We start from the raw sequence: 16,195 nt of genomic DNA, 5'->3' as shown, positions 1-16,195 counted from the left end.
CAAGCGTAACTATTCACCCGGATGGGTCTCAAGGCACTGGGGGGAGGCGTGGCGCATAGCTCCTGGGCACTCACAGAGTATCGTTTGGGGTCAAGAGGGTCAGAGGTCTTCCCTGGCCTTTCAGGGTATGTGCGGAGCCGGACGCTCATGGTGATTCGTTGAAGAGCCAGGTCTTGAGATCCTGCAGGAACTTGGAAGGAGTTGGTGTCTGGCGGAGGTGGAGAGAGAGGGTGTTCCATGCTTTTGCCGCAAGAAAGGAGAAGGAACGACCTCCTGTTCTGGTCTTCTTGATGCATGGTACTGTGGCGAGGGAAAGCTGGGATGAGTGGAGGGATCTTTGGGGTTCGTAGAACAAGAGGCGGTGGTTCATGTAGGCTGGGCCGGTGTTGTGGAGGGCTTTGTGGGTGTGGGTGAGAAGCTTGAAGGTGATTCTCTTCTCGACGGGGAGCTAGTGTAGTGCCCGTAGGTGTGGGTGATGTGGCAGTGGTGCAGTAGGTTGAGGACTAGTCTGGCGGCGGCGTTCTGGGTGTTCTGGAGTTTGCGGGAGAAGTTCTTGTTGATTCCAGCGTAGAGTGCTTTGCCGTAGTCCAGTCTGCTGCGGATCAGGGCGTGGGTGATGGTTTCCCTGTGTTCGAGGGGGATTCAGTTGAAAGTTTTACGTAGGAGACGGAGGGTTTGAAAACAGAAAGAGGTGACGGCGTTGATCTGGCGGTCCATTTTGAGTTCAGAGTCCAGGATGATTCTGAGATTGTGTGCGTGGTCCTTTGGTGGGGGCGGGTTCCCGAGGGCTGGGGGGCCACCAGGTGTCGTTCCATGCATCGGGATGTGGGCCTATGATGAGTACTTCGGTTTTGTCTGTGTTCATTTGTAGGCAGCTATTCTTCATCCACCTGGCGACTGCTTCCATTCTTTCTTGAAAGTTGTGTTTCGAGATGTTGGGTTCATTCGATAGTGAGAGGATGAGTTGCGTGTCGTCTGCGTACGATGCTGAGTCTGTGTGATCTCACGATGGAAGCGAGAGGGACCATGTAGGCGTTGATCAGAGTAGGGCTGATGGAGGAGCCTTGGGAGACTCCGCAGGTGGTTGGCGTGAGCTCCGAGATTAAGGGAGGAAGTCTGACCGGCTGCGTTCTGCCTGAGAGGAATGAACGAATCCAGTCGAGGGCTTTGTTTCGGATTCCTGCATTGTGGAGTCTGTGGGCTAGGGTGCGGTGTGAGACTGTGTCGAAGGCCGCGGAGAGGTCCAGGAGGATGAGGGCCACAGTCTCTCCTCTGTCGAGGAGGGAGCGGATGTCATCTGTCACGACAATGAGTGCAGTCTCTGTGCTGTGGTTCTTCCTGAAGCCTGATTGGCAGGAGTTGAGGATGTTGTTCTCGTCGATAAAGGAGGCAAGTTGGCTGTTGACAGCTTTTTCAATGACTTACGCCGAATAGGGAAGTAGGGAGATCGGTCTGTAGTTCTTGAGGTCAGTGGGGTCTGCTGATGGTTTTTTACGAGATGGTTGACCTCGGCGTGCTTCCAGTCATCGGCAAAGGAGGTAGTCTCAAAGGATCGGTTGATGATTCTTTGTAGCTCGGGAGTGATGAAGTCTGCGGCTCTGTGGCAGATGTGGTTGGGGCAGGTGTCCGTGGTGGCCCGGAGTGGGTGGTCCTCATGGTCTTGAGATGCTGAGGGTGGTCCAGCTGTCCAACGTCGACTGTGTGGGGCAGGAAGCGGTGGGTGTGGGTTCTTCGTGGAGGTTGTTGTTGTCAAAGTTGTCATAGATGGTCTTGATTATGTGATGGAAGAAGGTGCTGAGTTTGTCGCAGAGGTCCTGGGAGGGTGGGATATCGGTGGAGTTGCTGTGTGGTTGGGGGAACTCTTTGATGATGTTGAAGAGTTCCTTCCGGTTGTGTGCGTGGGCGGAGATTCTGTCCTGCAGTGTTGTCTTCCTTGAGTGTCTAATGAGTTTGTGGTGGACAGTGGTGGCTGTTTTGTACTTGTCAAGGTTCGCTGGGGTTTTGGAATACCTCCATAGTTTTTCAAGACGTCTGCAGGCTTGTTTGGATTCCCGTAGTCCGGTGGAGAACCAGTTGACCTTCTTGGCGTGAGGTTTGGAGGATTTCTAGAGGGGGCGACGGTGTTGGGGCAGTCAGTGATCCATTTGTGTAGGGTGCTGGCGGCAGTGGTGGGGTCGTTGCCTGAGGCGGTGGGCGCGGAGCTGCTAAGGGTGGTGGTGAGCTGCTCGTCGGAGATCTTGTTCCAATTCCTGCGTTGGAGCTGGGGTGGGCGTCTACAGGCGATGTTTGCTTTGTAGGCGAAGTAGACGCAGCGGTGGTCCGTCCATGGGAGTTCGGAGGTGTGGCGGAAGGAGATGGAGTTTCCTGCTGGGAAGATAGGGTCGAGGGTGTGTCCTGCTGATTGCGTTGGTTCTGGTACTATCTGATTGAGTCCGATGACGTGGAGGTTATCCAGGAGGGAGATGGAGTTGGGGTCTTGGCGGCTGTCGAGGTGGAAGTTGAGGTCTCTCAGCAGAATGTAGTCGGTGGAGATGATGACATGCGGGGTGATTATGTCGGTGATGGAGTCGGAGAAGGGTGTGCGAAGTCCGGAAGGTCAATAGATGAGGGTGCCTTGTAGGGTGGTGGTCGGGTTGACCTGTATCTTGGAGTGGAGGTGTTCCATAAGGTCCATAGGCCCGTCTGTGTAGGTGTTCAGGCGGAGGTTGCCCTCGTGGGCGATGGCGATGCCGCCTCCAGGGTTTGTACATGTTTCGATGAGAAAAGCGACATCGGGAGAGCTGCTGTCGAGGAGGTCCCAGATTTCCGGGGCGTGTCTGTGGAGGGAGCGGACGTTGAGTAGGATGCATTGCTGGCTTTGGGCTTTGGTGGGAGGTTGCTGGTCGGCGGAGGTGGATGTGTTGGGTTTTGGCGATGTGGAATGAGTGGCAGCAGTTTCGGCAGGTGAAAGGACTGTGGGTGTCGAGAGGAGAGCTTGCAGTTGTTGTTCTTGCCGCTGTTGAGTGCGTGGAGATCCGCTGAACTATAGCGTTGGTAGGTCGAAGGACCAGGGTTCCTGACACTGATTGCGGTCGTATCACGGACGGGAGCAGACGGGCTTGCCTTTGGCACGGCCGCGCAGTAGCCTCCATTAAGTAAAGATCATGGGCGAGCCGGACAGCTGGGAAGCGGTAGCGAGTAACATTTAAGATCTCTCCAACTTCATTGAGCGGTATGAGCAATCTGTTTCAATGAGAAAGTCCAGGATATAATTGTAAGGAAAATATGATTTTTTGAAGATACACAAACAAGCGTGTCCTCCCTCTCTGCCAGTTCATGAGTAACTGCCAGAAGATGGAAAGCCACTGCTCACACACATCGAACTTAACAAGCATGATGTTCCAATTCCACAGAAGGAACATTACAACACAATCTTTACGTTTGCCTCAAAGTTGGGCCATAAACCGACTCCTATCCCATCGGCCCCAAATTTCTGTAACCAACTTCTATCCCATCAGCCCCAAAATGTTGTACCTGACTTCATCCCTCATGGATTTTGTTCTTACCTGTAGGAAATCTGCCTATTCTGCAAGGTCACCCGTATTTTTAGCCTTTTGTTGTTGAATTGGCATACTCATAAGGCATATTTAACATGCCTAAAAGTCCCTAGTATTTGGTATAAAGTGTACCCAGGGCCTTGGAGTTAAATGCCACTAGTGGACTGGAGTACGTACTGTGCCATCGACTACAGTGACAGTGCAAACAGGGCTTCAGGCCTACTAGGGTAACCTGACTGGAGCAGTGTAAAAACTGCAGTTTGACCTGTCAAAATAACCCCTTTTGAAGGGCCAAAACCTCCCTTTTCAATATTAATAAGTAACCCCTATGTATGCCTCCTATCCCAAAAGGACGGTTTCATGGCATTTGAATGTATGGCATTTAGTTATAAAATTTTAACATGCCCTTAAGTCACTACCACCGAAAAGCTATTTTTCAGTGTAGCAAGACTAGCTGTCCTATGTAGAAAATAAGCGTACATATTAAAATCCTGATATTGTACCTCAGGAATGGGCCCAGCCAGAAAAAAAGATTATACAACTATTTTTAATAGTTATTAAAATCAAATTCAGTTGTGAAATCAAATTTTAAATACAAATTAAGAAAAATAACTTTTAGAAAGCTAGCTTTTCCCTGCCTGAAGTTCCTAGAGGCTAATTTACATTGGCATTTTTAGCTTCCCCCACCAGTAAGTAGCCTTGGATATGTGTGAAATGCCTCCCAGGAGCAAACATTAGGCTGACCTAAATGGAGAGTGATGACTATGAACTCCACAAAATATGCAGGATAAGAGGTGTGTACATCTTTTAGATACTACAATGTCAACTTCTGCTTGAGTGTCAAATGCTGCGTGACCGGTCAGCTCAGTTCACATTGGGCCACCCTTGAAAGGGGAGAGAACAGGATGCCAAGACACGATCCTTGTGGATCTGCTGTCTAGTAGGACAAAAGGAGAGTCCTTCATCAGCCAGACTTTTGACTCTGGATTTCTTGTGGGTACAGTGACTACCTCAAACTGGATTTTAGTTTTAGATGTGGGAGGATATAAGGATTTCCCTAGTAAACCCAACACACACATCCATTTCTCAGAGCCCAAGTTTAATGCAGCTGAACACTTTTGCCATCTTGAAAATGCCCAAAAGTGAGTTGGGTTGGCCTTTGGAACTTTTACCTTATTGTTAGGGCATGCCTAGGAGTCATTCCCACCAATTAGCTAATGCCAGGCATATATATGGCACCTTCAAGCACCCACTTCAGAACACTTTCAGAACCTGTGAAGGAACAGAAAGGAGTGGATCCGGCTATCTGTGACCTGAGAGAATCCATGAAGGACTGGACCTGCTCCCTCTTATTCTTACAAACAAGGGTCAGTTTACAGGCCTCCTGAGTAAGGTACAGGACCATAAAAAGTAGCAAGCGGTCTTTTCCTGGAAGTATCCAGCGGCAACTCGACTTGGACTGGATCCTGGGCGTATTGGCTTTTGCCTGACACGCTGTGGGCCTCTTAGTGGTCCTAGGGGGCTTTTGTGCACTCTTCTGATGAATTGGGACTTTAAAGGACTAAGTTAGAAAGTAGAATCTGTGATCAGGGTGATCCTAGTTAGTGTGTCCAACCCACACTCCATAGCGGTCAGCCTTAAATTGTGCCCAGGTCCCGGTTTCCTCTGAACAGTGACTTTATCATAGGCAGTTTATACTTGTTGCACAATTTATACTTAAAACTTTACCAATTTAAATCTCTGGTTCCCCTTATTGGACGTTTGTTAATTTGGTGTCATTTATTCTCTGCTTTTCTAATTTGTGGTGACAGATGGGCTGCTAGACTTGGTATCAACGAAGTCATGAGGCCACATAAGGTTCGGAGTTGTACAATGACGACTCCGAGTATCTGGACCTCTCCAATTAAGTCTGAGATATCCACAGAGATCAATCCCTAAACCTCTTTGATTGGCCTCAGGACTTCTTAAGAGCAGACATAGTGGCCTACTCTGTGGGAAAGAGATGCCAACATATGATTTATTTTCTTATGTTTAGCTTACTGCTGCTCCCGAGGTATTGACACTGGGCAACTTGTTTTCTGCTCATTTCATCTGCAGTGCCCCGTATCCCGCTGTGCCACTGCTTCTGAACTGGGTGGCCATCTCTTGAAAACATACTCGTGATGACAGGCCAAGTGAATGCAGTATCCATTTCCTGCTTCCACACACTCAAGATGCTCAAGAAGTTTTTTAAATGGCTCCCCACCAACACCCTAAGAACCGTCACCCAACCCCTTGCCACCAGCAGTCTGGACTACTGCAACACACTCTATGCTGGAATAAACACTCAACTGACCAGAAGACTCCAGACTGTACAAAAGTCAGTGGCCAGACTCATACTCCCACTCTGCACTCACATCATGCGCACCTCATAAAGCTCCACGTTCTCCCATTCCACAAATAAGCACTCTTCATATTCCTCACACACATATACAAAGTATACAATAAGCCTAACAACAATAGACATAACCTAACACGATGACCATTGTGGGGCGTATACATTTGGTCCCCGTGTTGGAACTTTAAACCAATGTTATGTAATGACATGCTCTTCAAATATTGTTGCTAGAAAGCTGCAAGCTGATCAGATTAATTGTATTTTTTATTTCAAGCACACACTGGTCACATTTAGGCATCAGCTTTTTTTTTCTACTGTTATTCTTAATTTGCGTTTGCTTGAAATAAAGTAGTGTACAGGATTGGATTGCGTAAAATCAAAATGTGCCTACGTGGCAAAAGTAGTTTGTCCAGGAGTGGTGGCGAGTGTGATGATAGCCCCATGCGCATAATAAAACAGGTGAGTATTCATTTTTGGTATATTATGACTATCACAACGTAGGACCTTATTTAGGCCGGGGTGGACTGCCTGCTGCATTTGGATATATGGGGCCTGCTAGGCTAGATTTCTCTGCTGTGAAATAAGCATGGCAGCTATTTTCACAGCTGTAAGGTTTGCTGTCTGTGTGGGTGTGACATTTAAAGCTCCTGCATGGCTACCTGGGAGTTTACCTATCGGATTTACCAAGTGTGTCCTGGGAACATAACATTATGCCAGTGTGGGCGCGTTTGCGCAAAGAGCTGAGAGCCTGGTCTCATATGCCCCTTTCCATTTCCGGTCTATCGGCCATCTTCAAGATGGTATCGCTGCCGCGGCTGCTCCACCAATTACAGAATTGCCCCTTCCCCATCCCCCCCTTGTGGTTTCGACATGTGAACTCTGCTCTGGAGCAGTTCTTGTGGGCAGGAAGGGCACCTAGAGTGGTGTTGCGGACATGTTTCCAGTCAACATACTGTGGTGGTTTGGCCACTTCGGATGTCCAATCCAACTACATGGCCTCGCACTTATTGATCCGTCTGGAGTGACAGTTGCGCTATATAAACCTACATTTCATTCATTCATTCATATTAAATGACTGCTGGTATGGGGACAGGTCTGACCCTGCATATGCGGTGGAGTGGAGATGCATGGGAACTGCTACTCTACACACTATTTTATACTCTGCCTCATTGTGTAATGCCCTGCCGTCTGCCACTAGGGTGGTGTTTCAAGTGTGGAGGCAGGCTCTGCGGAAGATGGGGTGGTGGGGCAGGTTGACAAAAGAGACTCCACTTTGGTCCAATGGGAGATTGCCACAATTAGCTGGTCTAGTGGGCTTTAGGGATTGGGACAATATAGGGATCTCTACCTTGGAGGATGTTATGCGAGGCATGGTTCTAAAGTCTTTTCAAGACCTCCAGCAAGATTATCCAATGCCAAAGACTCCATTTTATGAATACCTTCAGTTCAGGCATGCCGTCCTCCCCAATGTTACGGGCTTGGAGTCCCTCCCTGATTTTAGCCCTATTGAAGCCAAACTGTTTATGGGAGACCTACACGATCATAAAATCTCCAAAATCTATCAGTCCCTGATGACGAATTGCCCCGCTACACTAGATAAACTGAGGTAGCCGTTGGAGTTGGACCTCGGCCCATTGGAAGGAGAGGACTGGACTGAGGCGTAAGCCTCCCCTCGGGAGGCTGCAATCGCAATGCGGCTCTGGCTAATCCAATTTAACTACCTACATCGGGTATACTATACCAGGGCCAGGAGGCAGGAGGGCAGACCTAGTGGCGTCCCCGCTTTGTCTGAGATGTGGTCAGGAGGATGGCGCCTTATTTCATACGGTTTGGCAGTCTATGGCGATTGCGAAATTCTGGCGGGGGGTTTTGTCCTGCCTGGCGGAGGTTTTGGGGTGGGAACTCTTTCTCGCCTAAACTAGTGTTGTTACATATAACGGAGGGCGTGGGGGGAAATATCTATAAGTGCCACCTGATGTTATTAATAATAATAATAATCCACATTTGTAAAGCGCGAACAATCACCCGCAAGGGTCTCTAGGCGCTGGGGGCCGTCGGGAAGATTAAGCAAGCTATTGCCCAGAGTCACATGGTGCTGGGCTAATCTGCCGCCGGTGCGGGGATCGAACCATGATCCCCAGATTCCGGAGTCAGTCGCCCTGGCCGCGGTGCCACACCTCTTCCACATTATTGGGATTTACATTAGCCAAACAAGACATTGCACGTAGGTGGAAGGCGAAGGCCCGGCCCTCCTTGTCAGCAAGGAAGAACGGTCTCGAATTTAACATGGGTCTGGAGACGCCTATCTTCAAAGCACGGGAGTGCTTGCAAAAGCACTCCGAGATCTGGAAGCGATGGGCGGATTATAGAGGCCTTTAATTGGAGCCTATCTCCGCTGGAGATGCTGCGATTCTGGGATAGGTGGGTAGGATTGAGAAGCAGGGGACCAATGGTTCAGCAGGAATTGTCATTGATGCAGTAGGAGTGGAGGTGATGACTGAAATGTAGTGCAGAGACAGTGCATGACTGGGTGGTTTTGTTGGGTACATATAATTTTTTCTTGAAATATGTTTATATTAAATGTCAATGCAACTCTTGGTACTTTAAAATGTAGCAGACAACCTCTGGGTAACAGGGTTCTTCTGCATTGTATTTGACACTTGACGCAATTTTGTATCAAAAAAGCTCTTGCATGGCAAACTTTCTTGTTCAGAGAAAACAAACTCCCAAACCGAGCAGCATGATCATGGCTGTGATCGGCAGGAGGGTGGAGTCGGGGTTCATTTCGGAAGTGCTATAATTTTCTCATCGTTCTTGGTTGTTAAATTGAGCATTTGAGTTCCAAATTCTGTCACTTTTCAGAAGAAACATCAATCTGCATATGTGAGACGAGTAAACACGCCTTGGCAGTGTCCACAATGTTGCTTGCGTATAGCTGTATTTGTTGCTCTAGTCGAGCATGTGTTGGGCTTCAAATGGAACAGTTCATCCTGCTTTGAGTTGTGGACCACAAAGCTAAGAAATCTAATGCTTCTCTTCTCTTGTCTTTCTTGCAGTTCCAGATGAACTACTCTTAGCGTGAGTACTTTCATTTTTAAAAACTATTTGATTATAGATGTTATCAGTTCAGTAAAGTCAGAAGCTAACAGGTTGCCAGATCTATTTACCTATCATGCCCATACATGTCTGGAGTTATGAATCTTTACTTTCAAAGTGTGTCCTTTGGATGCGTTATTGTGAGTGGACTCCTCGTGCCGCTGCTGAATCACGAGTGAAGTGGGGTTCAAGCACCCGGAGTTACTGGTGCGGGGACGGACCGCGCACATCCGGCAGGAAGAGCTGCATTGAAGCGCCCAGACAGGGTATGAGCAGCATATAACGCCCCCCCCCCCCCCCCCCCTCCGCCAGTCAGCCGCCTTCCCGCCAATCTCTCCACCTACTGCTTGCTGTACGTATGCCTGACTTCACCCCCTCCCCCAACATTTACCATCTGCTCAGAGGGGGAGGTGAAAGTGTGCCTTAAACCCCAGGGGGAATTAAAGCCATACCATGGGCAGCGCTGCCCACTCAAATCCAGGGATACACCGGTACTCCCGATTCTGTGGGCTTTAACTCATCTTTTTACATTAAATTCTTGGGCCGCGCTTTGCCAACTCTGAAGTGTGCTAGAGGTTCAGGGGCAAAGCTGGCTCAAGCAAAGCCCCCGGGCCCGCTCCCACCACGTTCCGGAGTTCGGTGGCCACCTACAGGCACGTCATGGCACACCCTCCGGCTGCCTTCTGCTTGTGTTTTTGTATAGGTGGCATCCTGGATTACCCACACTGCACTGGGGAGCGCAGAATAGCAGCAAGGTGGAATTAAGAAATGTGCAAGTGAAGCACAGAAAGCCCGGGTCTGCCCAGCAGCCTGCCCCCCGCTGGCCGGGGCAGCTATCCTGCGCGTGCCATGTTTTTTCTTTGCTCGCAGCTCAGCGACAAAGGTCACGTGCAAACATTCTCCATATGGAACTGAAACTGGCGTTTAATGTATTCCCCGCTCGGCCATAAAAAATGAATATGTATCTTCCAAGGCATTTGGAATGTAAGTTACATGAATGTTCGTTATTTATAGGGTGGGTGGTAGGAAGTGGGTGGAGGTTAAAATTATACTGCTTAGGAAAGGTTAAAGGGCATCTGCTCATGGAAACACTGTGGTCGAAACTCCTACTTCAATGTCTTCCCATCGAATCGGAATTTGCTAATGCAGTTATTTGAGGTAAAGGCTGTTGTAGCTCTAGTCTCCAAAAATAATCCGTGTATGAAGCATGTGTAGTGACGAAGAGACAGGCAGTAAGTGCGACTAACCTGAAACTCCTTAACTTAGACCACAAAACGTCCGTCATTCGGACTAAAAGCAACTATTCTATTGAACCCAGGTGTTGCTATCTTTTGGAGTCAAAGATATCCATGTTTTTGATCCTAAACATGCCCCTAACACGCATCGCACATATCTGCTTTCTTGACTTGGTTATGCCCTGGCATACAGTAGGGGTGATTGTTGGTAGGGCTAGGAGCCTGCAGGATAGCTCGGTGTCAGCCCTCGGTGGGTGTTCCCCTACAGTTCCACTGCATAGTAGAGCTGTGCTGCGGAAGCTTGGAATTGGTCTCTGTGGGATCGCTGTATTTTCCCCTAAGTTAGTTCCTGCCAGAGCCCTTGGAAGGTAAATGAGAGGACTGTGGGAATGAATGCGCCTGGGCTCAGCATCTCTGCCTCTGCCTGGTGTGAGGACAGAGCACTAGCACAGGCCCTGGAGAGGTCAGGATGGGAATAGAAAAAGCAGATGGCAGCCTAAACATTTGCAAAACAAGCTTTAAGGAATAAAATACTTTTCATTAAAAGGTCAGAGAATTTTGAATCTGGGATACACTAAAGCAAGCCTCTTTACAACCAATCACATGGCTCTGGAAGACGTCTACTGTCTATTATGAATTATCTACATATTTACATTGCTGAAGTTTATAGTGGGAATCTGTTCTGCATAGAAACAAAAATAACTCTCCGCCTTTTCACCGCTCTGCCAACTTATTGCTGTGTGTGAGTGTTTGTCTGTGAAATTTGGCAGACCGCCGGTAACGAGTAATACCAGAGCGCTCTAATAATCCACAGAGCGTTTGCAACATGGCCGGTGACAGTGAGAACCCACTGCCACATGATAGGGGCTCAGCCCTGCACCAAAGGGGCCTTTAGTAGAGGCAGGAGGCACTGCATACACCCAGTAGCCTGTAAATGTGGTGGTAGGGTTTACTGTTGTGGTTATTTGCCCACATGCAACCAGAGTTGCCCACCTTGTTTCACACAGGCCAGTTTAGTTCATTAGTTCACTGGGCTATAATCAAACCAGGCAGTAAAGCTTCTCCCTCTGCCTAAAACTTAAGGCGTATTCTCTCAAAGTCATTGATCTGGATAGTTAGAACGGTAATGGCAGTGAGACAGTATTAAAGTACTAGTAACCTACATTTGCAGTAGGATTGTACCACAATGTATTTGTTTATTTTTTTTAGTTTTATAAAGCGTGAACTTGACTCAAGGGTATCCAGAGCATTTTACAAGGTCTGGATAGAGATGTATCTGTGATCTACCAGGGAACCAAGATTTTATGAGCTGAAACAGGTCTTTAATTACGAACACACATCTGGAAAAAATAGACTTCAAAATTAAAAGCATGCATTTCCAGAGAAGTTTACATCCACAAGCCGAGTAGAAAATGTGAGAAAGATTTTGAGCTGGATCATTCATGTTTTGGTTTCTCTTCATGAAAGGAGAGTTCAAGTTCCTGGAGACGTGTAACATCAGCAGTGGCCAAAACGTACAAGTGAAGTCAGGAGGATATGAGAAGTGGCAAGAACTGTGCCCTGCTGTGTCCAAAATCGCCAGCCCATGATTAGTGGGGATGGACTCTTTATGTAGGTCGTATCGCATGGTCTACAGATTGAGGTTTCTCCAAAATTACTCCTGTTCCAGATGACCACTGAAGCAACTCGGGTGGCACGCAAGTGTGATGATTATTCAAAACCTGTTTATGTCCAAACTTCAGAAACTTCATTTTTCCCCCAAGGATTGCACTTTGTTCAGGTAATACTCGGAGACATACAAAGTCGCCAATAACTGTCCATATATCCTTTTCTCTTTGGCGGGCTGATGTTTCACCCCTTATTTGAAAGCTAAACAATAAGAGACTCTAATTGAATATTCCTTCATGGAAGGATAATTATAAAATGGAGGATAATGTTTGATTTTAGTTTCGAGGTTAAGTTCTTGTGAACTCCTTTAGAGAAAGCTGTTTGGAAAAACTATATTTTGTGGCAAACATTTGATTACAGAATTTCCGGGTAGCTTATTTAGTAAGGTGCCTTAGAATCATATTAATGAACGGGAGAGGTGAAGACAATCGAGTGCCAGTGGAATTGCTTGATTTAATTGGATGCTAGTGAAGGTTTTCTCACAGGGTGAGAGTTGAGTACAAGAAGGGCAACATACCGATATTTTCAGAATGATGAACTTACTCCTGCTATGGAAGATGCTTCTTTTTCCCATTTGCCTCCCACCAGTAAATTTTTTCAAGCTCAAGTCTCTGTTGTGGAACTAGTGATGAGAACTAAGCAGGACAAGAAGCTAACTTTCTGGAGCCTATGTATTTCCCTGCGGGTAAGATCAGGTTCTTTGTCACACAGCGGCAAGCCCAAATAGACTCACTGCACAGGAGTTATGAAGCTGGAAAAATGTATGTTGCCTGAAATGGGAAGAATGCTACACAACTGGTTGAAATCTAAAAGGGAAATGTCACCCATGTGAATAGGTTTGTCGTATTTCAGGGTCAGATGTCAGAAATATTCCAGTCAATACTCGGCCACTTAAGGGGCTATGACTATAAACCCTCACCATTCTCTTCCATGTTTAGGGAGTGATGGAGCTACAGTTCCTGTATCCTTATCACCTTCTAGTTCTGGTTCAATGTGTGGGAATGCAGGAATGCCCACTCCTGTAGCACAACCAACATGTTATCCTTCTTTGGCTATCCCACTAACAGTACCTGAAAGATACTGGAGCCATTCAAACCTAATGCTATATTTAGAGTTGGCAGACGGGATGCTCTGTCAAAACATGGTTTGATATCCCATGTACTGTGTTACAAGTACTATAGGATATAAATGAAGTCTCCCTGTTTTCCGTTTTTACTGATTTTTACAGATAAATACAGACAGAAAATAATTTTTTTTCCTGTCTGTATTTTTAAATGTGGATAAAAACGGAAATTGGGTTGCTTTTTGAGTGATTCTAAATACTCTCTTCCAGACCAATAGCTGTGTGGATTGATAGTTAAGTGTTTACAAAAGAAAGGCATTTTAGTAAAGAGGCTTAAACAGCAGTAGATATGCACAAGGTTGATACTGAAATTTGCATATTTTCATATTAGTGCATTGATTTAGCTTCTGCGGATGTTCATATCACAGAAACTTGGCAGGCATTCAAGCATGAGTGCATATTTATCAGTTAAATAAATGTGGAAATATACAAGTTTCAGCTTTATTTTTCCACAAAACCCAAAATAAATATGGATAGATACAGATATAATGAACAAAAAAATAAATATGATAAATACAGACGGAAATGTCAAAAAAATGAATACCATAAAACCGGGAGCCCTAGATATAATGCACTTGTAGTGTAGTGGATGGGACAAACACCACGTTTGTGATGGAGAACGTATTCACCGAACTATAAATAAGGCCCTCTGTGTCTTCCTGACGATGTTCATTTGTTGTGCAGACTCTCCACCTAAATCATTAAATTGTTACTAGACCTGCCGGTCTATTAACTTGAAAAATCTTCTCAACCTAACTGTAATGTACTTGACCCGTGAGCTGGTCTCAAATTGTGTGATCCTATGCAAATATTTTATGTTATAGAGCCGCCTTTTTCTTTATTATCACATAAAGGAGCACCTTCATATATGAGAGTCCAGCATGTCTGCTGTACAAAAGACCTTTTTTATTACTAAATTTTTACTCCATACATAATAAGAATCAAGCTCACATATTGCGTACACATGCCTCTTAGTTTTTATCATAAGGGAGAGGGCAGGAATAATTCTCCGTTCATGTTTAAAAACTCACTTGTAATAAATATATTACTAAAGCATGATGTGTCAGTGCACTGTCATTTACAGACCACTCATTTTCCATTGAAATGGTCACAAACATTCCCACTAACATGCAGTTTTACTGATAAAACTATTTAGCGTTACAAACAATGTTTGTAAATTGGGATTCAGCAAAAATATTTATCATTTGCACATCACCAAGTAAAGTGTTCTGATTTGTTTTCATCCTATTAAAATCTTTTTCACGAGACAAATACAAGCATATGCCTTCATAATTACTGAAATATATTTTAAAATGTTTGTACAGTGCACTTATTAGCTATTTCAATGTTGTGTTGAAAAAAGACTGACATCTTACAGCCTTTCATTTCACAAGCTTTACACAACATGATTGTCACATAATTCACATTACAAAATCTTCTAACTTCACAGTCAGAGAAAGAAAAGTAAGTTTAGTAAGACAAACTGCCTTTTGACCTCTGTCTCTGAATGCAGAGCAAATGTGAGAAGATAAATGCACCTTTATTGCTCATTCAGTTTGTGAGTAAACAGAACAGCTGTTGTTTGTCAGCTCCCCAGAACAGGAGAGTAGGCCATAAGGCGAGTAGATTTCTCAAGGCCTGGTTAGTGAATGCTGTGGCATGGTTAGTGCTATTGCTAGTCCAGGACATAACAGTTTAGGTTGATTCACAAGTGAAATGCATTGTTTGAGTGATGCACTATTAATCAGTAAAGTGGATACAGCACTTTTAGAGTTAGAATGAGGGAAGAGTTAAAAATCTTTGTTTTTACAGTTGGCCTAATATTATGCCCAACGATGCCCCCAAAAGACCTAAGAAGACTTGGTTTGAAACTTCCAGCCAATAAAACATTGGGAATCAAATTAGCTATGTGTCTGGTGGGATGCACGCATTGAGCTTATTATCCAAGATTCCAAGCACAGCACACATATCCAAAGATGTTGGTTTAGTTTGTGACTGTTTACCTTTTTCGAGAAAGAAAAAGTTCAATGATGTAAGGGCTTTAGTTGGTTCAAGGGCTACAGGGCTGTTCCCTGATTGATGGGGTTGTTAGCTGATTGGGAAGTGATCAAGTAGTTGCGATTGAGCATACTGTCTAAAAAGTTGTTACATCGAATAGAGCAGTAGATGGGCCAACCATTATATCTGTTCCAATTTTACATTGACCTGCCATCTTTCCTTCAGAACACACGGAATCTCATTTTCAAAAGAATTGTGGGGTAACCCTGGTTGAGGAAATACTTTCATACACTGGTCACAAGGGTCATTGCAAGTCACTTCTCAGTTCTGAAAGGCACAATTGTCTATCGAGAACATAATCTCTGCCGTTTATGATGACGTAATATATTTGATTTTAAAAAAGTAGAGACTCAGCCGTTGTTTGCTAAATTGATTTGATGCCAAAGGCCTCTATTTTTACATGTTGAGTCTATGCTTTAACTGAAAAGAAACAGTATATTTAAGACTTTTTATATAAATATTTGGCCAATGGCTTTATTTGCCCATGTAAGTCACCACCAGCTTTACCCCTCTTCTTTATTCCATACAAAGGTGATGAACTACAAACACGTTGAGATTATAGAGCATGACATTTTGTGACAATAAAGAAAATAGATTTGTTACTCTTAATCTCCTTTCTTTTACACCAACATCGTTAAGCTACAATTTGTACTAAGGTAGACTTGAGAGGAGTTTATCATCTGGTCTATGTAAGATCAAAGGATGAATGAAAGGCTGCTTTTAAGATGAAATTTGGATTATTCGAATACTGCGTTATATCCTCTGGTCACTGTAATGCCCCAGCGACATTTCAATAATTTTGTCAATCATATACTCGGACTTTCTGGATGATTTTCTTATGGTCTATATTTGTGACATATTGGTCTTCTAAAACAATTAAAAAGATCACATAAGACAAAGTCAAAGCTGTCATGGATTGGCCTATGCCATTAAATAGAAAAGAATTTCAGTAAACAGCAGATCTGTCACAGGACTCATCTATTGTCAAGCATTGCTAGGCGATGACTTTCTACAGCACTGGACAGCATGCAAAAAGTCAGCTGACAATACATATATTTTTCTTCTATTTATATAAAGGTTTATGATCAGTTAACAATTTGTC

At 45.2% G+C, this 16,195-nt stretch overlaps 1 protein-coding gene across 5 annotated transcripts in view; it reads left to right on the top strand.

The window, feature by feature from the left end:
- ZSWIM7 (zinc finger SWIM-type containing 7) overlaps positions 1-16,195 on the top strand; it is a 536,971-nt gene that overhangs the window by 244,981 nt on the left and 275,795 nt on the right. For all 5 annotated transcript variants that reach the window (XM_085649257.1, XM_085649259.1, XM_085649258.1 and 2 more), the window contains one exon: positions 8,970-8,991. In XM_085649257.1, coding sequence (XP_085505383.1) covers positions 8,970-8,991 — 22 coding nt within the window. The remainder of the gene's footprint in view (positions 1-8,969; positions 8,992-16,195) is intronic.

The sequence above is a fragment of the Triturus cristatus genome, chromosome 3_2, assembly GCF_964204655.1.
Source record: "Triturus cristatus chromosome 3_2, aTriCri1.1, whole genome shotgun sequence".
NCBI classification, from domain to species: Eukaryota; Metazoa; Chordata; class Amphibia; order Caudata; family Salamandridae; genus Triturus; species Triturus cristatus.
The sequence above is the reverse complement of the archived record's forward strand: the minus strand, read 5'-3'. Positions and strand labels throughout refer to the sequence as shown.